The sequence below is a fragment of the Nerophis lumbriciformis genome, linkage group LG10, assembly GCF_033978685.3.
Source record: "Nerophis lumbriciformis linkage group LG10, RoL_Nlum_v2.1, whole genome shotgun sequence".
In the NCBI taxonomy this organism is placed as follows: Eukaryota; Metazoa; Chordata; class Actinopteri; order Syngnathiformes; family Syngnathidae; genus Nerophis; species Nerophis lumbriciformis.
Window position 1 is genome coordinate 34,193,192 of NC_084557.2, and position 27,077 is coordinate 34,220,268.

The 27,077-nt window shown below is 41.0% G+C and overlaps 1 protein-coding gene across 1 annotated transcript in view; it reads right to left on the reverse strand.

The window, feature by feature from the left end:
* Positions 1 to 2,522: 2,522 nt before the first annotated feature.
* Positions 2,523 to 27,077, reverse strand: part of zc3h18 (zinc finger CCCH-type containing 18) — a 73,162-nt gene continuing 48,607 nt past the window's right edge. The window contains exons 14-20 of the mRNA XM_061969770.2: positions 23,969 to 24,079; positions 19,660 to 19,668; positions 19,256 to 19,464; positions 18,872 to 19,185; positions 14,816 to 14,909; positions 14,598 to 14,694; positions 2,523 to 3,345 (exon numbers count right to left, since the gene is read on the reverse strand). Of these exons, the coding sequence (XP_061825754.2) occupies positions 3,147 to 3,345; positions 14,598 to 14,694; positions 14,816 to 14,909; positions 18,872 to 19,185; positions 19,256 to 19,464; positions 19,660 to 19,668; positions 23,969 to 24,079 (1,033 nt within the window). The 3' untranslated portion in view covers positions 2,523 to 3,146. The remainder of the gene's footprint in view (positions 3,346 to 14,597; positions 14,695 to 14,815; positions 14,910 to 18,871; positions 19,186 to 19,255; positions 19,465 to 19,659; positions 19,669 to 23,968; positions 24,080 to 27,077) is intronic.

The following is a 27,077-nucleotide window of genomic DNA, read 5'->3' on the forward strand; positions in this document are numbered from 1 at the left end:
AACGAGCATGGCTACATTCTGGAGTTGCCAGGATTTCAGAAAAAAAACTATTGAACCATCTTATTGTGGTTACCGGTAGTTACTTAGGTTGTGACACATGCCGTGCAGTGTTTACATACTCTGCTTCACTCCCACACTCCTAAACCATGCACTTTAGGTCAATAGATACTAAATTATCCATAAATGTAATGGTTGTTTGTCTTATATGTGACTGAAATTCTTTTGATAGGCTCCAGCTCACCCATGACACTAAATAGGTGGCCTGAAAGATTTTCCTCCAGGTAATAAAAATGGTGGCTCTTTCAGGGTAAGCTGGGGCCTATCCCAGCTCACCAGTCCATGACATTGCAATGTTTGAAATTCTCCCATTCACGTACAAACCAGGCATGGCTATTAAGATCGGACAGGATGGCGTGTTAACGATAATATGGATGGAAAGAAAATCATGTCACGTGTCCAAATACAGTATTATTACAGAGCAGCTAAAAATAAAGAGACAGTGTGTTTTAAGTGGCTGCTGTTCTATTTCAGTCCCGTACAAGCAATTTGGCACCTGCTTTAACTATAACGTCATACTCGTGGAGGCGGAGTAAAGAAAAAAAACTTAATGACACAGAATCACCTTTTAGTCAGCCCATATTGACTGCTGTCGTAGTTGTGTCATGTTCGCTCTGCTGGCTTTTTGATTGGTGACAGCAAAGACAACACACACTCATGACAGTGAAACTGAATACATTGTTAGTGTGAAGAATTACATGCATATTGAAAGCAGCTGCGTTTAAATCGGCTGTTACGTCATCCCTCAATAGCATATGATGCAACCTGAACCTAATAAAGGTTGGCAAGTGGCCACAATTAGAGCAGTGCCTTAACCATTTTTTTTTACTCCACACACAAAAGAAAACCGGCTTGTTATATGTTTTAGGGTTTGTTTGTTTTTTAAACGAAAGGTATTTTAGGAGGGTTGTGTTTACTATCTAACTCAATGCAATGCTCTTAACAAAAATGAATCACTTGGTGTGTAGCATTAAAGGCCTACTGAAACCCACTACTACCGACCACGCAGTCTGATAGTTTATATATCAATGATGAAATCTTAACATTGCAACACATGCCAATACGGACGTGTTAGTTTACTAGAGTGCAATTTTAAATTTCGCGCTAAATATCCTGCTGAAAACGTCTCGGTATGATGACGTCTGCGCGTGACGTCACGGATTGTAGAGGACATTTTGGGACAGCATGGTGGCCAGCTATTAAGTCGTCTGTTTTCATCGCAAAATTCCACAGTACTCTGGACATCTGTGTTGGTGAATCTTTTGCAATTTGTTCAATGAACAATGGGAACAGCAAAGAAGAAAGCTGTAGGTGGGAAGCGGTGTATTGCGGCAGGTGTTGTGCTGGATAACGCACCCCCGCCGTAGAATGCACCCCCTGACTGGTGTGGCGGATAACACAGCCGGTGTTTCATTGTTTACATTCCCGGAAGATGACAGTCAAGCTTTACCATTGGCCTGTGGAGAACTGGGACAACAGAGACTCTTACCAGGAGGACTTTGAGTTGGATGCGCAGACACGGTACCGTGAGTACGCATGCAGCTGCGGCTTCCAAACATTTGATCGCTTGCCCGTACGTGCGTGCCGCTATGTGCATGTCACGTACGTAACTTTGGGGACTTTGGGGAAATATATGTGCTGTATGAACTTTGGGGAGGTGAACGGCACTTTGGGCAGTGGGATTGAGTGTGTTGTGCAGGTGTTTGAGTTGTATTGGCGGGTTATATGGACGGGGGGAGAGGTGTTTGTTATGCGGGATTAATTTGTGGCATATTAAATATAAGCCTGGTTGTGTTGTGGCTAATAGAGTATATATATGTCTTGTGTTTATTTACGGTTTTAGTCATTCCCAGCTGAATATCAGGTCCCACCCGCCTCTCACAGCATCTTCCCTATCTGAATCGCTCCCACTGCCCTCTAGTCCTTCACTCTCACTTTCCTCATCCACAAATCTTTCATCCTCGCTCAAATTAATGGGGAAATTGTCGCTTTCTCGGTCCAAATCGCTCTCGCTGCTGGTGGCCATGATTGTAAACAATGTGCGGATGTGAGGAGCTCCACAACCTGTGACGTCACGCTACTCGTCTGCTACTTCCGGTACAGGCAAGGCTTTTTTTATCAGCGACCAAAAGTTGTGAACTTTATCGTCGATGTTCTCTACTAAATCCTTTCAGCAAAAATATGGCAATATCGCGAAATGATCAAGTATGACACATAGAATGGACCTGCTATCCCCGTTTAAATAAGAAAATCGCATTTCAGTAGGCCTTTAATGCCATTGACAAAAATGCCGACTGTGCTCTTTATCAAAATAGTTTATTTAGAAGGCTTTCGTCACAAAAGCAAGATTTTATGTCTCTAAATGTCCCCGTTACAACCTCTCTTTTCCCCCAACTACAAATGACACAAATAAAACATTGATTTATAACTTGAGAAGAGCTAAGAGGAAAATAAAATGCTGTAGATTGTTAAAAAAAAAAAAAAAAAAAAAAAAAAAACTATCACTGCTATGCATGATAATTGTCGAGAGAGCATCTGATGACTTAACTCTTGCTGTGTCAAAAAGTGTGTTTAACCGGAGCCTGCAAACTACCATCACTTTCAATGGCCAAATACAGACTGGCAGATTGTTCCAAAGGAATCGGAACCTGCAGATTCACTTGACGACAGCAACATGTCGTAAAGAAAGCTAAACAGATCTGACAGAAGCAAACAATTGAAGGGGAGCAGACAAATATATGTAGAATCTGCAAGTCATCATCAGGTAGGCAACAAACATGTGGTTCTCTCAATTTCTGAATAGTCAACTGACAAAGTAGTCAGTAATGTCCAAAGAAATCCTTCCTTCTCAGCATGCCTTTTGTTCCGCCCAGTTTCTTAACCACAGGCTGCAACTCAGCAGAATGTGGTCATAAGAGAGTGAAAATGCTCTAAGATGAAACCCAACTCTTGTTTATGTATGTACACAAGAACCATACAGCGTTTGTGTACGTCCATTGTAGGCAGGAGTCACTGAGAATAGTTTCCAACTCCAACTGGCCGTGGTTCTCGATGCCGCGCAGGTGAAGGGGTGAGGAGAGCGCTCCCGCTCATTTGCCAGGGATCTTTGCTCTTTTACGAGCGATGGCATCTTCTACGGCCTTCAGCTGTTTTAGGAGCTCCTCACGGCGAGACAGAGTGTTGCTGGGTTTGCTGGCTGCTGGGGCGGAGCCGGGAGCTGCAGGCTTGCCAGGCTGCACTGCAGGCCCTTTTCCAGATGACTTTGGGGGTGGTGACACGGGGCGTTTTCTACAAAACAGAAGAAAATGATTTATTCACGGAGTTGTTGTAATATTGTGATGAAATTAGATTTCCAGGGCCAATCGGAGATTAGTGAGTTGAAATAGATTGATAACCGATCTGTTTATGCAACGGACCAATACTGTATGTCTATTTGAAGAACATGCCTTATTTACTGCATGATGTAAGAACAAAAGGTTTTCACTAGGAGCATCCTTATTCAATACTGATATTGGTTCGATATCAGCAAAAAGACAAGTATCGGAAGATATCGGTTTGCATCTAAAATCTCTGATACAAGCAGTCCTGAAAAAAAGCTTAACAGTCTACCGTATTTTTCGGACTATAAGTCGCAGTTTTTTTCATAGTTTGGCCGGCTCCAGCGCGATTTATATATGTTTTTTCCCTTCTTTATTATGCATTTTCGGCAGGTGCGACTTATACTCCGGTGCGACTTATACTCCGAAAAATACGGTAAATGCCTTCCAATCAGCACATACATTTGGTCCTTTCTTGTATTTTAATCAAGTAATTTACAAAAGGTAAACATGTAGCTACGAGGAGCTAGCAGCTACACCACAACTCAGCACACAATTGCACACAAGCGAGACGTACGGTACATAATAAGTGTCCTTAAATATTTGTAGTTGCATATTACTTACAGATACAAAGTGCATTAGAGTATCCAGTAAAAGGCGTGTCCGCATCATTCAACACACTGCGTCATGCGCTTAATTTAATGAATTATTAACCCCCTCCACTTCAAAAGCATGAATCTGTAAATGAAAAATAGCATGTTTTGTTTATTTTTTATTTTGTTTGTTTTATTTTTTTAAATGTTGAACAATATATATAAAAAAAAGATTTCTCTTAAGTTTAGATATCTATATTTTCAAGTCTGTGTATTTGTTCCTTCTAAAAACGCCAATAAAAATCAAGTAAAAGAGAAAAAAAAAAGCATAAAAAACCCCCAAAGTTTGTGTTCTTTATACCTTCTTCCATTGTACTCAAGAGAAATTTCACTTGATCAAACCTTTAACGTTCTACACTACAAAATAAAAGAATGTACCGGTACTAGGATTTGTGCTGATATCGTATGGGATTAGTATCGGTATTGGCCAATACTCAAGGCTTCAATATCGGTATCGTGTTAAATGTGGAAAAAGGTGTATCAAGAATATTGAGGATGCAATTTTTTAATAAAAAACGTTTTATTAAATAATGTGCTATTTAGCACAAATCATATGAGGTTTATTATATTTACAAAGTCAGGTCAGTGATATTTTTCGTATTTGAGTTTCGATATTCTGAAGGTGAGTCAAGGTGAAGGCACCCTTATTAGAACCTGGTGTGACAATGACATATGATTGGTGGACAATAAAGAAATGTGTTGGTTTGTAACGCTGTCGACATTAACGGGTGTACCTCTTCTAAAACGCAATAGCGTGTCAGTCAGGATGCGACAGTATGAACACAGCATGTACTCGTTTTAATGAGATGTATTATTAGATATTACACAAATTTGCGCTGTTCCTTATAAAAAAAAAGTTAGGATTTTGAAGTTTTGTTCGGATAGAACAGCAAATATTAGCATGTTTAAACTACATACAGTAACGTATTAAAGTAGCACCGCATCATTAAATTCTTCTGTGTGCCAAAGCTGGTTGCAAACCCTGTTATGTTTCCTTTGTATGCACTTACAAAAAAGAACATTTTGTATTTGAAAGCTTTTACTACTTACAATTCTCGAAGCACTATTATTTTTTTTATTTAACACGTGCTGTTAGGTGGACACATTGTTGAGCCCTGCTGATATTTCTTGACATGCTAATGATGTCTTTTGCATTAATTATGGAGAGTTTGCTTGATTCTTTAACAAATGCTTTGATTGTTTTCCTCGTATACATATCATATTTATATGTCCTTTTGTAAAGTACCACACAGTGTATGTGTTCATATCTATTTCCCCCCCATACAATACACTTATTACTACAGATGTCCCGATCAGGATCAGGGATCAGATCAGGGCCAATATAGGCCTTTTTTAAACGATATGTGATCGGCTGATGAGCTGTCGAGTCAAGCCGATCTTTACCACAGCTGTGTTCCAGTTAGGGTTACAATGGTTCGTCGAGTAATTTAATTTAATTGGGAAACATAAATTAATGTGTATTTTGTTGCTTCCATGATTCTTTAATGAGTAAATTTAGAGAGCGGTCACAAAATTGGTGACGTAACTTGTGCTGCCAGTAACATGGCTTGTGTGTGCATTGGGGGGCACGGACAACGGATAAAAATATATATTTATATATATATATATTTTTTTTTTTACAACTAGTAATGGAATATTAATATATAACTCCCGACAATTAAATTACGTCAGCAGAGTGAATCACTCCATTAAGGCACGTTCCTCTTTTAACCCAAACAGACCAAGACAAACATCCCTGCTGCTGATAAGCGTGACGTCTACGGAGGATGGAATATTATTATGACATTTCCACAATTGACTGACTACATATTATATACACTCGTGGTCAAGTACACTTGTAAAGAACATAATGTCATGGCTGTCTTGAGATTCCAATAATTTCTACAACTCTTTTATTTTTTTGTAATAGAGTGGTTGGAGCACATACTTGTTGGTCATAAAAAACATTCATGAAGTTTGGTTCTTTTATGAATTTATTATGGGTCTACTGAAAATGTGACAAAATCTGCTGGGTCAAAAGTATACATACAGCAATGTTAATATTTGGTTACAAAGGGACAAGCGGTAGAAAATGGATGGATGTCCCTTGGAAAGTTTCACTGCAATAAGCCACTTTTGGTAGCCATCCACAAGCTTCTGGTTGAATTTTTGACCACTCCTCTTGACAAAATTGGTGCAGTTCAGCTACATTTGTTGGTTTTCTGAAATGGACTTGTTTCTTCAGCACTGTCCACATGTTCTCAATGGGGTTTAAGTCAGTACTTTGGGAAGGCCATTCTAAAACCTTAATTCTAGCCTGATTTAGCCATTCCTTTACCACTTTTGACGTGTGTTTGGAGTCATTGTCCTGTTGGAACACCCAACTGCGATCAAGACCCAACCTCCAGGCTGATGATTTTAGGTTGTCCTGAAGAATTTGAAGGTAATCCTCCTTTTTCATTGTCCTATTTACTCTCTGTAAAGCACCAGTTCCATTGGCAGCAAAACAGGCCCAGAGCATAATACTACCACCACCATGCTTGATGGTAGGAACGGTGTTCCTGGGATTAAAGGCCTCACCTTTTCTCCTCCAAACATATTGCTGGGTATTGTTGCCAAACAGCTAAATTTTTGTTTCATCTGACCACAGAACTTTCCCCAGAAGGTCTTATCTTTGTCCATGTGATCAGTAGCAAACTTTAGACAAGCCTTAAGGTGTCGCTTCTGGAGCAAGGGCTTCCTTCTTGCATGGTAGCCTCTCTGTCCATGGCGATGCAAAACACGCTTGACTGTGGACACTGACACCTGTGTTCCAGCAGCTTCCAATTCATTGCAGACCTGCTTGTTGGTGGTTCTCGGTTGACTCTTGATAATCCTGAACAATTTTCTCTCAGCAGCAGGTGATAACTTGCGTTTTCTCCCTGATCGTGGCAGTGACAAAACTGTGCCATGCACTTTATACTTACGAACAATTGTCTGCACAGTTGCTCTTGGGACCTTAAGCTGCTTTGAGATGGCTCCAACTGACTTTCCTGACTTGCTCAAGTCAATGATACCTTTTTTCAGATCTGTGCTGAGTTTGTTTGACTTTCCCATTGTTTTCTCTGAGCTCATTTAAATGGGCTCAGAGAAGTCAACAGGTGTTGTCAATCATAATCACTCACATTAAGTTAAGAGGCCATGCCATGAAGCTAATTTGATTTGATTTGAACTTTTCTACATCACCAAAATTGATGATGTATGTTGCTGTATGTATACTTTTGACCCAGCACATTTGGTCACATTTTCAGTCGACCCACAATAAATTCATAAAAGAACCAAACTTCATGAATGTTTTTTGTGACAAACAAGTATGTGCACGAATCACTATCACAAAAAAATAAGAGTTGTAGAAATGATTGGAAACTCAAGACAGCCATGACATTATGTTCTTTACAAGTGTATGTAAACTTTTTATCGCGACTGTACATACATACATACATATAAATAAACACATATACATACCGGTATATAGATATGAGACAAGGGATCCTGGGCTCGAAAAGGTTGGTGACCACTGCTGTAGTGTTTCTGTTGTTACTCTGCACTTTTGTGTCATGATCCGTGGTCGGATCATGTTTTGTTTAGTTATGTTTGGTTAGTTTTGGACTCCTTTAGTTATTGCTTGTGCACCTGTGAGTTTGTTTCGTCACCATGGTTACTTATTATTTTCACCTGCCGCTTGTGTTCTCGACGCGCACCTGTTTTTCATCACTGACACTATTTAAGCCTGCCTTTCTGTTCACTCGTCCTGTGCTCCTTGTTTGCGGTAAGCTACATCACGTTGGTTTGTTTTTCATGTTCCAGAGTCCTGTGCTAAGTTTAAACTTTAGCTTCCCGTGTGTTCGGCATGCTTTTCTTTTGCTTGTTTTTCTGTTTGCCTATGATTTATATCATTAAATCATTTCTTACCCTCACGTTGTTGTCCGGAGTGTCCGTGTTGCACGGAAGGAACGATCCCGCATCAATATGCGACCCCCACGTGACAGAAGGAGCACAGCAGACAGTTCCTTCGCCCCGGGCTTCGAGGAGATGGAGACGCACTGGCGAGGACGGAAGCCAGCCAAAAAGGTTTTTCGCCGCCAAAATGCGTCGCTCCCCCAAACTCCTCCTCCGAACAGCAAGTCACCACAAACGGTTCAGTCTTACTCCCCTCAGTTGTTTGGTAATCCAGTTACTCATTTTGCTAAACAATTTTTAGATTGGGCTGCAAGCCAAATTTCCATGAACTCTGACAACAACATAACCCCATCCATTTTGAATGACGTCACTCCGCCCACTTCCGATGACGTCACTGAAACGGCGCGCGGCGATGACATCATTCCGCCGGCGTCAAGGGAAGATTCTGATCTGGAATTTTTTTTTCTTCCATCTGTCTCCCTTTATCAGCCACCTCCTAATGACTTTTTTCCAAAAATAAAGTACCATCAGGACACTTTTTCTGAAAATAGATTCTGTCAACTTCAATCACCTCCGCCCCCAGTGACTCTGACTCCGCCCCTAAGGACTCTAGCCCCGCCCACGTCAAGGACTTTTTCCCTCTTTCCGCCCACACAACCCCAGGTGGGGGATAAAAAAACAAAACAATTTGGACAATTTAATGGGGAAGTTTCTGCCCTCCTCCGCCCACCCCTACAGGGAGTTCCAGACCGCAGGGAGCGTGTCTGGTATCCGCCCCTTGAGGGGGGGGCTGGGGTCGGGAGCTGTGTTGGTGGGGTGGCTCGGCATCACCATGCCAAGCCACAGCCTCCAGCACGGCCGCCACCACCAGTCTTCCGACCTGTCAAGCCACAGCCTCCCTCACGGCCGCCACCACCAGTCTACCGACCTGTCAAGCCACAGCCTCCAGCACGACCGCCCTCACCAGTCTTCCGACCTGCCAAGCCGCAACCCCCAGCTAGGCCACCTCCACCTGCACCAAGGCTAGCACCTGTCGCCGCACCAAGGCCGGTACCAGCTCCACGACGCCAAGTTCCGGTACCAGCTCCACGACGCCAAGTTCCGGTACCAGCTCCACGACGCCAAGCTCCGGTACCAGCTCCACGACGCCATGCCAAGACCAAGACCCGCCATGCCAAGACCAAGACCCGCCATGCCAAGACCAAGACCCACGCCTAGACCAAGACCCACGCCGAGCTTCGCCGCCGGACGCGCCACGCCGAGCTTCGCCGCCTGACTTGCCACGCCGAGCTGCCACGCCTGCCAAGTTGACGACGCGCCTGTCTCCTCGTCGGCCACGGATATGGCCGCTACCTGGTCGTCCGCCACGCCAAGTGCGCCCACCTCCCAGTCGGCCACGAATGTGGCCAATCCCTGGGCGCCCGCCTCGCCTGCTGCAGCGGCGTTCCACTCGCCGCCGCCACTTGACTTTGCCTCGGTGGATTCGGGGCCACTTGGGCTGGCGACCCACCGCCATGTCCCCCTCCCGCCCTCCCATGACTATTGATCTTTGGTTTTTTTTAGGACATCTAGAATCTGTCCTTAAGGGGGGGGCTCTGTCATGATCCGTGGTCGGATCATGTTTTGTTTAGTTATGTTTGGTTAGTTTTGGACTCCTTTAGTTATTGCTTGTGCACCTGTGAGTTTGTTTCGTCACCATGGTTACTTATTATTTTCACCTGCCGCTTGTGTTCTCGACGCGCACCTGTTTTTCATCACTGACACTATTTAAGCCTGCCTTTCTGTTCACTCGTCCTGTGCTCCTTGTTTGCGGTAAGCTACATCACGTTGGTTTGTTTTTCATGTTCCAGAGTCCTGTGCTAAGTTTAAACTTTAGCTTCCCGTGTGTTCGGCACGCTTTTCTTTTGCTTGTTTTTCTGTTTGCCTATGATTTATATCATTAAATCATTTCTTACCCTCACGTTGTTGTCCGGAGTGTCCGTGTTGCACGGAAGGAACGATCCCGCATCAATATGCGACCCCCACGTGACATTTTGTTTAAAAACCGTCCTAACTTGATTGTCAGTTAAGTAATGTACAACTCTACCTCTGTCTACATGTTCAATACTGAAGTGCAATTTTGTTAGTGAATACTTAATTTAACCATTTTCTTTATTTTTTTAGTTGTGTATAGTTGAGGCCTCACCCCCAGCCCCTCCTTAACATATGTACCGTATTTTCCGCACCATTAGCCGCACCTAAAAACCACAAATTTACTCAAAAGCTGACAGTGCGGCTTTTAACCCGGTGCGCTTTATATATGGATAAATATTAAGATTCATTTTCATAAAGTTTCGTTCTCGCAACTTCGGTAAACAGCCGCCATCTTTTTTCCCGGTAGAGCAGGAAGCGCTTCTTCTTCTACGCAAGCAACCGCCAAGGTAAGCACCCGCCCCCATAGAACAGGAAGCGCTTCTTCTTGTACTGTAAGCAACCACCCGCCCCCGGAAGAAGAAGAAGCGCGCGGTGCATGCTGGGATATGTGACGTTTCATTTCCATTTGTGTGTTTATGTAAAGACCCCAAAATGGCTCCTATTAAGTGTGTTGTCTGTCTAATTATAAATAATGCAGACGAGGCGTGTTAACTGAGTTCTCAACGTTTACTCACAGCGTGCTCATAACCACATTCTAACTCCCAGCATACAACAACGCTTCTCAGGGCTACCGCGCATGCTCGTAACTATCGTTGCATGCTGGGTAGTGTAGTTGTTATATTTGCTAGCTCATAACATCACAGTAAGAGACACGCTTACGCGCTTAATTCAATACTCGCCGTCATTCCGGGTGGATTGACAAAAGACCTCCAGCCGCTAGATATTGGTGTCAACAGGGCATTCGAAGCTAGACTGCTAATTGCGTGGGAACAGTGGATGACGAAGAAGCGCGCGGTGCATGCTGGGATATGTGACGTTTCATTTCCATTTGTGTGTTTATGTAAAGACCCCAAAATGGCTCCTATAAAGTGTGTTGTCTGTCTAATTATAAATAATGCAGACGAGGCGTGTTAACTGAGTTCTCAACGTTTACTCACAGCGTGCTCATAACCACATTCTAACTCCCAGCATACAACAACGCATCTCAGGGCTACCGCGCATGCTCGTAACTATCGTTGCATGCTGGGTAGTGTAGTTGTTATATTTGCTAGCTCATAACATCACAGTAAGAGACACGCTTACGCGCTTAATTCAATACTCGCCGTCATTCCGGGTGGATTGACAAAAGACCTCCAGCCGCTAGATATTGGTGTCAACAGGGCATTCGAAGCTAGACTGCTAACTGCGTGGGAACAATGGATGACAGAAGGCGAACACACCTTCACTAAGACAGGGAGGCAGCGCCAGACGACGCCAACATCTGCCAGTGGATCGTAAATGCCTGGGCAGATATTTCGGTCACAACTGTGGTCCGAGCTTTCCGGAAGGCAGGATTCACAGAACTGCTGGATAACAGTCACACTGACTCCGATTACTTCGACAAGACGGAGCCGGCCATTTTGGATCTCACATTTGCCCAACTTTTCACTTCGGACACCGAAGACGAAGGATTTACGAATGAAGAATAACTTCAGAAAGTGAGCGCTATGTTTATTTTGTGTGTTGTGACATTAACGTTCGAGCAACATTATGTTGCTATTGCTCTGCACTATTTTGAATTTTACTATGTTTGTGATTGCACATTTGCGTACATTTTGGGAGTGAACAGAGTTGTTAGAACGCTGGTTTTTAATATATTATTAAAGTTTGACTGACCTATCTGACTGTTTTTTTGACATTCCCTTTAGCGCAGCGTAGGCGCGGCTTATAGTCCGGGGCGGCTTATCGGTGGACAAAGTTATGAAATATGCCATTCATTGAAGGTGCGGCTAATAATCCGGTGCGCCTTATAGTGCGGAAAATACGGTATTGCTCTTTGTTGTGATTTTTATTCAAGTGCAAAATTTAGCTAACAAAGTATATTTTATTATTTGTTTTATCTTTTGTTTTTATTTAAAAGTTTTCATTCCAATTACAGTGTTAAAATATACGAGAAATACAAGTGTACTGCATTTGAAAGTGTATACATGCATTATTATTGAGTATTATAATTACATCAATGGTTAATTTGGTCTCATAAAAATAATAGCAAATATATTGTTTATCAGCAAGCAATAATTTGTAGGTCAATATAACGTCAAGAAATTGTGTTATTGGCCCAGGCCTATACTTCCCGTTGAAAGCACTAAATGGAAAGACACTGCAGTACCTGCAGTGAATGAACTCATCCATAAGATTGTGCCATAGCACAAACAATAAAACACCTTCTCAGTGTATTTACTTGTTTTTTTTGGATAATTATTTTTATTATGGCCGTCAGGGTTCAAAGTGTAGGAAAAAAGAAGCGGCTCATAGTTTGGAATTTACAGCAAAATTTATTTTCAATATATATATGTATATATAAAAAAGGCTGATACCGATAAAAATAGGCCAATACCGTATGTTACAGTGACAAATATCGGCCCGGCCGATAATTGGTGGATCCCTAGTGCAAACAGTGCTACAACGCAGTGGCGGTCAAGAATTACGTCAAATTTGTATTTTGAAGTTCGACACCACTGCTTTGAAGAAAAATTAAGAATGGTCAGCAAATCTTCAATTTCAAACTCCAATTGGTAACGTTGTTGTTGGTTTGTCAGTTAGTTAGCAAAAAGCTCAAAAAGTTATGGGCAGAATTTCATGAAACTTCAGTAAATGCCCGAAATGGGATAAGGAACAAGTAAAATGTTTAGATTTTAGGCCTGATCTGGATACTTTCTACTATATTACCTTACATTTCCATGTGTGTATGCTAACGGCCCTGCAGGGAGAAAGACAATGGAGACAGACAAGCGTGCTTTCTACGGTTTCTTTCATTTCGCTATGCATAGCCCAAAAAGTTACTGCCGGATTTTCACAAAATGTCCGAAATAGGATAAGAAACACGTAATTGTTTTATTTTGCTATAAATAGCTCACAGAGTTATGTCTTTCCTTCTTTCTTTTTTTTAAATTTTTTTTTTTTTTAAATCAAACTTTCAGGAAATGTCCTACATAGAATAATAAACAAGTCATTACACTTAGGGGCTGAACAGAATAATTTCTACTTCATTATTTGACGTTTGGGTTACGAGATTAAATTTGTGTGTGTGCATGCTCGCGGCCCCCCTCCACCCACAGATACAAAGACAGTGCCTGACTGACAAGAGGCTTCACTCAGTTTCTTTCATTCCACTATAGATATCTAAAAAATGTATAGGCAAATCTTCAACTACACCTTTCAGTAAATGTCAGGAATGGGATATAGAACAAGTGTTTACCTTATGGCCCTGATCCGATCACTTTTTTTCCCCCCCACAAATTTCACAATTGGGAGGTAGGAGCTGATGAAGGTCTGTGCTTTCTGAGTGCATTTTTATTTACTGATGTTATCGTGGCCGCAATAATACTGTCTTTCTTATTATTAGCAATAAGCTACACCTATCGGTTAAAGGCTGAAAGTTCCAATGAAACAAAATGTAAATTTTACTATTTTTATTTTTTTTTAATCAGGCACTCTCATCTATTATGTAAATAGACAGTGTAAGTACATTGAGTTTACATATATTTTTGTGACTGAAAAAAAAGTTTTTAAGTCCCAGAATGAAGCAGAACAAAATCAACCTGCAACACTGCATTATACTACCTCAAAATATTGTTCCAATTGTTGTCATATAGAATAGAAAGTACTTTAATGATCCCTGGGGGAAATTCAGCACCACGGTTCGCTCACAATAGACAATAATAATAATGAATAATATATATAATATATTATATATATAATATGAATAATATAAATATATTCTACATTTAAGTGCAGTCAAGAAGGAATATATATATATATATATATATATATATATATATATATATATATATATATATATATATACACAGTATATATATATAAAACTTATTGTTAAAGAAGTTATTTAAAAAAAATGTTGTTGACAAAGATATTTTCTATTAAATTTTGGGAGTCATTTCTATAGTCTCTGTGGTATCAAAAAGGTACCTTGCGTTGAAAATTTTAACGACATTTGTTAACAAGCTGAACATTTTAGTATCGTTACAAGGGCTAGGCGAAAACTGTATTACGATATGAAGTGTTTTAAATCGGTCAATATCAATAATTATATTTTTTGTGATATATTTTTTATCTAAAAAAATGACAAGGAGAAAAATATATTGAATGTAAACATTTTTATTTCAAATTTAACCTTCCTCTGATTATAATCCCCTCAGATGTGACGGAAGAAAGAATATGTGAAGTAAATTATATTTAACGCCTTTTCTCTAATGACTCAAAGCTCTTTACATTGAGACAGCCATTATCTACATTTACGAGCAAATTACAGCGCAGGACCAAAAGAAAAAGAAAAAAAAATCTAAAGTTTTATCGAACGCATGTTTTATTGATATTGATTGCGTGTCTCCTGTTATATATATTGACATTGTTTTCTTGCCCAGCCGTAGATACAACCCTAATGACATTGATATAGAGTATAACCATAGTGAAGTGAACTGATGACAGTTTAACTAACCTGTCTCCCTGGGGGGGCATTGGCCGGGCTCCTTGGCCTCTGTGACGATCCATTCGTGGGGAAAGTGGGGTTCGTCCTGATATCCTCTTCTCACGAGCTGAAATAGGTTGGTGTCAAGTACAGAGGAGTTATTTGGGTCCCTTTAACAACTTTGACAATGGGAAAAAAATAGTGTACCACTCCGCTTTGTGGGACTTGGACTTTAGAATGTTTCTCACCTCTGTCTGGTGACATGGCCATTCTCTTGCTGAGGGGGGAACCAGTTCGGTTGTCAGAGGGAAGGTACCGCTTTCTACTGCCCTTCTCACCCTGCTGTAGGGACGGGAACACATCAAAATAAAGCATTAAAAACCTGAAACGAAAGCCTGGGTGATATAGCTTTAAAATTAAATCTCAAATTTCCCCCCTACTTTAAAAAAAACAAAACAAATAAAAATTATGAAAATATTTTAACAAGTTTCGCTTTTATTTGATCAAAACTACCGTATTTTTCGGAGTATAAGTCACACCGGAGTATAAGTCGCACCTGCCGAAAATGCATAATAAAGAGGGAAAAAAACCCATATATAAATCGCACTGGAGCCCGGCCAAACTATGAAAAAAACTGCGACTTATAGTCCGAAAAATACGGTAGTAGTTTGAAAAGAGTAGGCATTTAATAATAAACGGTATAACGATAAACTGGGGTAAAACTACTGACGGATAGCATTACCAGTTTTAGTTCAAATTATCGTTAAACCTTATTTGATAGCCACACTTTGATAAACTCACGGACTGTCGTCAAGTCAACTTTATATAGCACGTTTACGACAACTTTTAAATTGAACCAAAGTGCTTTACAGGTTAAAAAAAGCATAGAGCAAAAAACAAAAACAAAAAAAACAAACAAAGAACGTAAACAATGAATGAGCGGAACAAGATAGTGCAAAAACAATACGGTAAAGGGGACACTACTTATGTACTGGAGAAGCAAGCTTGCGCTAGCTTAAATGCTAACAAATACAGGAGACATTAATGTCTTACACCCCTTAAGAAAACTACATACCCAAAACTTGTATAAACACATTACTGTCAAAGCAACTACGCTATTGAATTGTGTAAATTGAAACGACATGCTGTACTTTCACTTGAATGAATAAGTGCCCCCACACCTGTTTTTCTTTACCATTAAAAAAACACTAAAACCTTTACAAATTGAAACAGAAGAAGATAATATCCAGAACAATAGTTAATGTTTCCTGTGCTAAGAAAGTAAATTGTGTGTCTATCTAATTATTTTTTTTAAAGTAAAACTTGGTTGAAATATTTCGGTGTGAGTATACAGTAAGTACTTTTTGAGCACATTCAACAACACCGTGATAACTGATAATTCTGGTCACTATAAAACATGTTCATATCTTTACATCCCTAGAAAGGAGACAATACCACAACTTCGAGGGATAAATGGCATTAATTGTTTTATTAACCAAGATTATTCATTATCTTAGGTAAAATTTACCTAAGATAATGAATAATCTTGATAAAACAATTAAAATTTGAATTTTGATAAGCGTAATATGCAGTCTATATTCTATTTTCACTAGGAGCACTTGTGCTACTAAAAATAAAAATTGACAGCACGGAAAAAAATAGTAGCACAGAAAATATTTACCGGTAGGTGCAATATGAAATTTCTTAAATATCACAATTTCATTATTAACACTCAAACGACATATACATTTGCACTCATACATATAAACCCAATGTCATCATAAGACCTACTGCAACCCTCAAACACAGAGAACATCCCTAAACTGTGCTAGCACTGTCACTAACACTAGTGTAGGACTGGGCAATATGGACCAAAACTAATCTCTCGATATAGTTTGGCTGAATATCAATATTCGATGTAAATCCCAATATTTTTTCCTTAAAGTGAAGTTAGACAAAGTTAAACCCAAATATGTGTGTTGAGTGGTTGTATTGAAACAAATACTTCACATGAGTAACTTTTTTGAAATGTTAAAGGGGAACATTATCACCAGACCTATGTAAGCGTCAATATACCGGTATACCTTGATGTTGCAGAAAAAAGACCATATATTTTTTTAACCGACTTCCGAACTCTGAATGGGTGAATTTTGGCGAATTAAACGCATTTCTAATGTTCGCTTTCGGAGCGATGACGTCACGTTGTGACGTCACATCGGGAAGCAATCCGCCATTTTCTCGAACACCGAGTCAAATCAGCTCTGTTATTTTCCGTTTTTTCGACCGTTTTCCGTACCTTGGAGACTTCATGCCTCGTCGGTGTGTTGTCGGAGGGTGTAACAACACGAACAGGGACGGATTCAAGTTGCATCAGTGGCCCAAAGATGCGAAAGTGGCAAGAAATTAGACGTTTGTTCCGCACACTTTACCGACGAAAGCTATGCTACGACAGAGATGGCAAGAATGTGTGGATATCCTGCGACACTCAAAGCAGATGCATTTCCAACGATAAAGTCAAAGAAATCTGCCGCCAGACCCCCATTGAATCTGCCGGAGTGTGTGAGCAATTCAGGGACAAAGGACCTCGGTAGCACGGCAAACAATGGCGGCAGTTTGTTCCCGCAGAGGAGCGAGCTAAACCCCCCTGGATGTCTTGGCTCACACCGTCCCGAAGATGACCAAGAGAAGAATATCGACCATAGCTTCCCTGGCCTGCTGACATGAGGGTATGTCTACAGAATATATTAATTGATGAAAATTGGGCTGTCTGCACTCTCAAAGTGCATGTTGTTGCCAAATGTATTTCATATGCTGTAAACCTAGTTCATAGTTGTTAGTTTCCTTTAATGCCAAACAAACACATACCAATCGTTGGTTAGAAGGCGATCGCCGAATTCGTCCTCGCTTTCTCCCGTGTCGCTGGCTGTCGTGTCGTTTGTCGGTTTCGCTTGCATACGGTTCAAACCGATATGGCTCAATAGCTTCAGTTTCTTCTTCAATTTCATTTTCGCTACCTGCCTCCACACTACAACCATCCATTTCAATACATTCGTAATCTGCTAAATCGCTTAAAGCGCTGTAATCCGAGCTAATGTCGCTATAGCTTGCTGTTCTTTCCGCCATGTTTGTTTGTGTTGGCTTCACTATGTGACGTCACAGGAAAATGGACGGGTGTTTATAACGATGGTTAAAATCAGGCACTTTGAAGCTTTTTTTTAGGGATATTGCGTGATGGGTAAAATTTTGAAAAAAACTTCAAAAAATATAATAAGCCACTGGGAACTGATTTTTAATGGTTTTAACCATTCTGAAATTGTGATAATGTTCCCCTTTAAAGTTCCATCTGTAGATGTACTTAAAAATGCCTTTGGACATCGCATATAATGCTTTATAATGCCATTTAAGGCCTTAATTTTTTCAAAATCCATTTAATGATGTTTTAATGCTTTTTAGTGCCCCGCGAAAGGCTGCAGGCTAGAGATGTCTAAAAGGTCCGTGTAACTTTCTACTGTACATTATTGTTTGTCAAAGCCCAACTTCTTTCTTCTAATAACTAATATTTTAAAAACCTTATTTATTTAAATGTGTCCATTTTAGACGCAAGAGCAGTGCCAGTTTTCAGACAGTAACCATGCCCTTGCCTACTACCTAATTCAATACTGCCACCTGCAATTCAAAATTTATTCCAGTCAGACTTAGATTAGATTTAGGTATAGTTGATGTAGTATTTTACCTTAAAATATTTAATCTTTTTCTGTTTTTTCAAGTTTTACAGAAAAAGGTTGTAACCTTAGCACAATTAAAGGAATGGAGAACATTTTCTGGCCCCTTGGTCCACAGCTGCTTTATTTTTTCTTTTTTAATCAGCCCTTAGCATATTCTGAAAATAAACTTAGTTCATTATAAGATATATAGAGATTTTACAATTTTGTTGTCATCTATCACACGCAGCTTAAATATGAACATTTATTTTAACTAGCTTATCATATATTACATTGCATTATTATTTATTTTTGTATTAAATGTATGGACGTGGCCCCCACATCCTTACATTGTTCTGTATGCAGCCCTAAGTGGAAAAAGTTTGCGAACCCCTGCATTGTGATGTTCTACAAAACAAATCGAATGTGATCCAAACAAAACAAACCCTTTGTTATTTACACGAACAATCTACACTGGACGCATCAGACAGAAGACTATGAACAGATAGTCTAACATCAGGTGGTATACAATACATGCAGAAAAAATATATACCGGTACTCATGAATCCAGAAAGTTGGGATGATTGTGACAACCAAACTAACCTTGTTGAGAAGCGTGAGTTTGATATCTTTATGGGAACCTGAACCTCCATAGCTTCCTGGGGGCGGCATACTTCCAGCAGAGTGGTGCGCAGGGTGGTGCGCAGGGTGGTGCGCAGGGTGGTGAGCAGGGTGGTGCGCAGGGTGGTGAGCAGGGTGGTGAGCAGGGTGGTGCGCAGGGTGGTGCGCAGGGTGACTACCTCTACTTCCAGGGACTGGTCTGGGCATAAGGTTGCCACCTCGCGGTGGACCACTAGGTGGGTTCATCTTTCTGCGATCCTCCCTTAAGGTTTCATCTTTCTTCAAGAGCTTCTCTCCTATAAAGGAGAACAAAAGAGCGTGTTCAGTGTGACTGCATGATGCATTTGATTCCACTTACACACTGACCCCTGTTCTTGTCTCTGTTCTGAGGAGGACGATCCCGTACCGGGCCTCCTCGTTCTTTACGGGGGTGACCTGGTGTGGGTGAACGGGTGCTGGCTGAAGACACGGGGCTCGCCAGGTCAGCATACATGTCATCAGAGTCTGCACTCCGCACCGAACTGCTGCTTGACGATGCTGATGACACAGATGACACACTGCTCACACTCAGAGACCTGCCGTGAAAAAAAAACGGTTAATCATGAGCAAAGTGATTGCATCACAGTTGTGTGGAAAAGACAGGCATTTGCACACTGCGCAACACGCCCACATATTGACATAAGCATGAGTACATTTCTGCATTTGACAACAGAGACTAACTCTGCAGACACATGTTTCCATTTATCACACGTTTTATATAATAATCTTACCTGGACTTTCTGAACGGTTTCCCAACAACAGGCCCATAGAAGGAAGACAGAGAAACATAATTAATGTTTGGTGGAAAACACAGTTCTAAGATGCACAAAGCTGCTGAGGGTAAACTGCAGTCATGGATGTAAAAATTATATTTTATCTCCCGTATTTTCCGGACCATGGTCTATTTTTGATCTTTTTTCATATATTTGGAGCACCGGATTATATTTTTTTCTAAATTGAAAACACTTCCTTGTGGTCTACATAACATGTAATGGTGGTTCTTTGGTCAAAATGTTGCATAGATTATGTTTTACAGATCATCTTCAAGCCGTTTTCTGACAGTCGCTTCCGGATGCGCCGTTCTGTGGGCGGTCTTATTTACGTGGCTCACCTTCGGCAGCGTCTTCTCCATGTCTTCTTTGTTGTAGTGGTGTAGCGGAGTGGAAGAAGTGTCAAAAGATGGCGCTAACTGTTTTAATGACATTCAGACTTTACTTCAATCAATAACGGAGCAGCATCTCCTCATCCGGAAACAACCACACCGGCAATGTGTTCCGTGAAAAACCGTCCGACCGGAACTCTAATAACTAAAGTTCCTTGGGTGAATAATGTAAACTCACTACGCAGGTATGTTTTAGCGCGTTCATGGCGAGTTTACTGCCAGATATAAGTAAGAACTTTACACTACTTTATATTAGAAATGGCAACAGCGGAGGATGAATGTCACATAACAAGAAGATAGAGAAAAAGAAGAAGCTTATCAACTACGGCGTCGGCGCGGACGTGCGCAATTTTTCAGGATTTACGCAGATCCCAAATACAGATCAGCGGGTACCAGAAGGTAAGAAAAGTTGCGAAACAAAACGCCAGATATGTCTTACCCTATACACACACACACACACCATAGTAATACTTGTATGTTTAATGCGCCGACAATCCTTCAAGCGGTGCGGCTTCATAGTTAACTAAAGTCGTACTAAAACATTTTGATTTTGATTTTTGAGCGCCGTGTGTAATGTTCTATATTTTCAATGGAACATTTAAAATGTTGGTGTTCTTTACTTTACCCATCATAGTGCAGGCTACACTTATCTCTTATGTTTGACTGCCATCTACTGGTCACACTTAATACACTATGTATCAAATAAAATAGCTTCGAGGTGGGTGAGCTCAACCAAACTTATTCCTTACATTAGGTGCACCGGGTTATAAGGCGCACTGTCGAGTTCGGAGAAAAAAAAAAGGATTTAAGTGCGCCTTAGAGTCCGGAAAATACGGTAATCATTCCTACTACAGTGCAGCATTATAAATGTGTTCTTAAGCATAATGACTTTCTTGTCTCTCACGTATTAAATTAATTATCTATCTTAAAAATCTGAAGGCACACCAGTATCCCACAATGGACTGTGTTCCTTTCACTGAACAAGGAAACAGCGTTCAAATGTTCAAAAGGCTGTTAACACCTTAGTGCAGGGATCCATCCATCCATCCATTTTCTACCGCTTATTCCCTTTGGGGTCGCGGGTGGCGCTGGAGCCTATCTCAGCTACAATCGGGCGGAAGGCGGGGTACACCCTGGACAAGTCGCCACCTCATCGCAGGGCCAACACAGATAGACAGACAACATTCACACTCACATCCACACACTAGGGCCAATTTAGTGTTGCCAATCAACTTATCCCCAGGTGCATGTCTTTGGAAGTGGGAGGAAGCCGGAGTACCCGAAGGGAACCCACGCAGTCACGGGGAGGACATGCAAACTCCACACAGAAAGATCCCGAGCCCGGGATTGAACCCAAGACTACTCAGGACCTTCGTATTGTGAGGCAGGGATATTCAACTAAATTGTTTTGGGGGCTACATATCCAGAAATTTAAGAGACCGGTTGACTAACCCACAAAATAAAAAAAGAGGACAAAATGCAACTGCTGAAAAAGAGAAGACCTAAAGTTGTGCCTTGAGAAACAGTTTTGTAAAATCACAGGATTGGACACCAGTGTTCTATGTTTGCTCGCAAGGTTAAAATGTCAACGCAAGAATATCCAAATGTGTTCACAGTCAGCCAAGTTCCTCTGTACAATAGGAGGACTCTAGTGTTTTTAGAAATTTGAGCCAAAAATGTTTGTCTCCCAAGTTTTAACTACACTTGGGGGACTATAGTAGCATTCCTAGGCCAGATTTGGCGTCCGGGCCGCCCATTGAATAGCCCTGCATTAGTGTCCATCACCGTGACAAAACAGATACTGTAAATTCTACATAATTGCAGTTAGATATGTTACCATTCCTTGGTTAAATGTAGAATAGTATGGTCAGTTCAGAACAGTAAGAACAAAATGATAGTGTGGTTCTTTTATGCCTTGCATTTGTGTTTAGTCAGGACAGGAAATTTGAGACTGAACGTTAATGCGTGAAAATTGTAAACATTTTTACACCAGTGCTCTGAAACAATCTCCAGCGGGCTTCCTGCATCAAAGATAATATAAGATATAAATGACAAGCTATCAGTCTTGACACAGTACCGTATTTTCCGCACTATAAGGCGCACCTAAAAACCTCCAATTTTCTCAAAAGCTGACCGTGCGCCTTATAATCCAGTGCGCCTTATATATGGACCAATATTGAGCCACAACAAACCTAAAATTCATTTTCATAAAGTTTAGGTCTCGCAACTATGGTAAATAGCCGCCAACTTATTTTTCCCCCGCAGAAGAAGAAGTTCTTCTTCTACGGTAAGCAACCGCCCCGGTAGAAGAAGAAGAAGCACGGGGTGCATGCTGGGATATATGACTGCGCGAGGCGTGCCGTTTTGATTTCCATTTGTTTGTTTAAGTAAAGACCCCAAAATGGCTCCTATTAAGAGACATGCTTACGACGCAGAGTTTAAACTTAAGACGTTCAGTCACGAAGTAGAACACGGGAATAGAGCAGCAGCGACACTGACTCGATTAATGACGACTTGTTGGATGTTTGTTTACATTACTGCTGCAGCATGGCGGTTAAGGGGTTAAAGACGCTTCCTCCACATCCACGGCCTGGATTACAACATCCGCCTGACAGCTGCGCAGTCTCTCTGGGTCATGACACGACTTGAAAATGTGTTTTACCACAAAAAAAAAAAAAGGCCGGTGCAGTCAGTAGCCCGCAAGATGGAAGCAATGTGGAGTTAGTGAATAAATCTGTGCGCCGTGTAGATTGCTATTACAAGCACCGGAGCCCACAAACGGACATCGGTGACGCCCCCGGCCGTGCACAAGCTGCACAACAGACACCAAAGCGACGCAACTCTTCTCATGTCTCAGTTACCGAGGCGAGGCGTGTTTGATGTGAGCTGGGGAAGCGTGCAAGAAGACACCCGGTGTGAACTTGCTTGTTTCCGCCACATAACTGAATTAAAGCCCTGTGTTGGCGGTAAAAAAAGAAAAGGCGAGCGGCGCAGATTCCGTGTGTACGTTTGTTTACTAGGTGGTGCATTCATCCATCACGCACCGTTGCAAGGCGCAATGTTCATTATGGGGGAAAAAAGCAGCGACAGTACAGCATGTTGGATGCTGTATCCGCCCAACTGTTTAATTCGGACACTGAAGAAGAAGAATTCGAGGGATTTGTGGATGAGGAATAACTTAATAAAGTGAGCTTTACATGTTTATTTTGTGTGTTGTGTTGTGTGACATTAACATTTGAGCAACGTTGAGTTATTGATATATTGTTTTTGCTCTGCACTATTTCGAGTGTTACTATATTGTGATTGCACTAACGTTTGATTTTTTACGTGTTTATTGAATCAGGGAAAGGTTCCCCTCCACTATGTGATATAAATGTTATACCTTGCTGTTGTTAATAGATAAACAAAACACCACGTCACTGACTTTACCTCGGGGAAAATAAAACAGCTGTTTATTCATTTTGGGAGTGAACAGAGTTGTCAGAACGCTGGTTTGTAACCTATTAATAATGTTTGACTGACCTATCTGACTGTTTTGTTGACATTCCCTTTAGCGCAGCTCCATCTAATGGATGCATAGGTGCGCCTTATAGTCCGGTGCGCCTTATATATGAACACCGTTTTGAAATATGCCATTTATTGAAGGTGCGCCTTATAATCCGGTGCGCTTTATAGTGCGGAAAATACGGTAATTAGTTGAAAAATTTAGTTACCACTGTATGAAAAAAACAAAAAATCACTCGACTATGTTCTGCAAGACAGCTTTTCTTTAATCGAGAAATATAATCAGGTTTTAGCTCGCAAGATCTTGTGACACAAGATCTTGTCTTACCCATAGTATTTATGCAACAAAAATGTGTTAAAAAGCATGCACGTACCTGGATTTCCTGGATCCGGAACGTGACAAGGAGTTTGAAGAGGACCTAGACCTAGAGCTTGAGCCAGAGTAACTACTGCCACTTCCGCTAGCACTCCCACTTACTGTTCGCCTAAAGGTAATAAAGAACAGTAAAAGAAAGATAGTCAACACAGCATTTACAGACATATTTTAATAACTACAAATTAGGAGTTAATGGGGCTGTCTGCAACTTGCTCATTTTTCAAACCAAAAAATATCAAAAGAACACCAGCGGCTAGCTTATGTTACCACTAGCACGTTCAGTGGAAGGCTCGGACTCCCAAAATGCAACACAGAACGACACAGGAGATCCTTCATACCGACAGCCATCAGACTGTATAATGCATATGTTCCTTCTTGACTGCACTTAAATGTAGAATATATGTATAATATATTTATATTATTCATATATAATATATTATATATATTATATTATTATTTATTATTATTGTCTATTGTGAGCAAACTGTGGTGCTGAATTTCCCCCAGGGATCAATAAAGTACTTTCTATTCTATTCTAGTAGTTTAACAGAACATATCTACTTTTAAAAGTCGATATTTTGGCCCAAGGACAGTCTGTTGTTCAGGCTTATCACTCACCGCTGTCTCCTACACACGTACACGCCTGGAGCATGTGTACACAGACCTGTACGTACAACAGCAATCCCAAAGAAGCAACTAATAATTTGCACTCAAGTTTTTGTTACAATAGATATATTCAATAGTAGCTAACGTTAGTAGCTAAACTCTGCCAAATCGCTAATATTAGCTGACAAAATACATAGCTAATGTGTGTGCACTAGGGTTGTCCCGATACCAATATTTTGGTACCGATACCAAAATGTATTTCGATACTTTTCTAAATAAAGGGGACCTCTAATTCTGTGCTACTTAAACAGTTTATTTCTGTTCTTTTCACTCTTAATTGGCTATTTCTGGTCCTCAAATTCATCCTGCAGGGCAGACGGTCCGATATTATCCAAAACCACCAGAGTGTCCACAGTTCTGTCAGCATCCTCTAATCATTTGTGGCAGCTTTGGGGTACCTTGAATGGCTGCCAGCATCTTCCAATTTGTCGACAAACCAGAGCAAAGCTTACAGCAAATGTCCTGATGTCATAATTGTTGTGAATGTACAACAAAAGAACTTGGAGAGGAAAATGTTTATCTTTACCCCCACAAAACACACAGAAAAAGAAGCAACACCGTGGCAAAGACTGTAGCATGGGTTACCTGTACCGTTGCACTTCTAAACAAAATCATTAGTACGAACCAAACTGACAGTTGTCAACTGTTAGCATGTTTTACCTCAATCGAACATGGCGGAAATGTCTGTTACAAGATACTGCAATAGTAAACAGTAGGGATACAAAGGTACTCGGTATAATCGTGCACGGGACAATCCACCTTTAATAAATAGAAAAATAAATTAATTAATCTTGATGTCAATAGTGATCTGATGATGAAAAAAATAGTTGGGATCATGTTGTTTTGCTATCCCGCCTAGCCCTATCATTGAATTATGCCAGAAGGTTTATGATGTTTACAAAAAGTAATTTACTTTGGTCAAGGTGAAACTTGCATTTAAAAAAATGGATGTATGTCACTCGCTCAAGATTGAACTTTTTAAAAAAACAAAAAATACAAGACCACCATCAATGGGTACCATATGCTACCAATAGTGGTTAAAGAGAATCGATTTAACAAAAAAAAAAAAAGCCTACAGTATATATGTCAAATTAGCAGGTACATTTATGTACCGTATTTTCCGCACTATAAGGCGCACCTAAAAACCACAAATTTTCTCAAAAGCTGACAGTGCGCCTTATAACCCGGTGCGCTTTATATATGGATTAATATTACGATTCATTTTCATAAAGTTTCGATCTCGCAACTTCGGTAAACAGCCGCCATCTTTTTTCCCGGTAGAACAGGAAGCGCTTCTTCTTCTACGCAAGCAACCGCCAAGGTAAGCACCCGCCCCCATAGAACAGGAAGCGCTTCTTCTTCTACTGTAAGCTACCACCCGCCCCCGGAAGAAAAAGAAGCGCGCGGATATTTCGTTTCATTTCCTTTGTGTGTTTACATCTGTAAAGACCAGACCACAAAATGCACGTACGGTGAATATTCGCACCACAGGGAATGAGAAGTCGTCCTTCACTGTGGTTCTAGCTTGCCATGCTAATGGCCAGAAACTTCCTCCCATGGTGATATTCAAAAGGAAGACCTTGCCAAAAGAGACCTTTCCAGCCGGCGTCATCATAAAAGCTAACTCGAAGGGATGGATGGATGAAGAAAAGATGAGCGAGTGGTTAAGGGAAGTTTACGCGAAGAGGCCGGGTGGCTTTTTTCACACAGCTCCGTCCATGTTGATATACGACTCTATGCGCGCCCACATCACAGATGGTGTCAAAAAACAAGTGAAGCACACAAATACAACACTCGCCGTCATTCCGGGTGGATTAACCAAAGAACTCCAACCGCTGGATATTGGTGTCAACAGGGCATTCAAATCACGACTGCGAACGGCGTGGGAACAATGGATGACCGAAGGCGAACACACCTTCACTAAAACAGGCAGACAGCGCCGGACGACATACGCCAACATCTGCCAGTGGATCGTAAATGCCTGGGCAGATATTTCGGTCACAACTGTGGTCCAAGCTTTCCGGAAGGCAGGATTCACAGAACTACTGGACAACAACAGCGACACTGACTCCGATGACTTCGACGAGACGGAACCGGCCATTTTGGATCCCACGCTTGCGCAACTTTTCAATTCGGACACCGAAGACGAAGAATTCGAAGGATTTACGAATGAAGAATAACTTCAGAAGGTGAGCGCTATGTTTATTTTGTGTGTTGTGACATTAACGTTCGAGCAACATTATGTTGCTATTGCTCTGCACCATTTTGAATTTTACTATGTTTGTGATTGCACATTTGCGTACATTTTGGGACAGAGTTGTTAGAACGCTGGTTTTCAATATATTATTAAAGTTTGACTGAACTATCTGACTGTTTTTTTGACATTCCCTTTAGCGCAGCGTAGGCGCGGCTTATAATCCGGGGCGGTTTATTGGTGGACA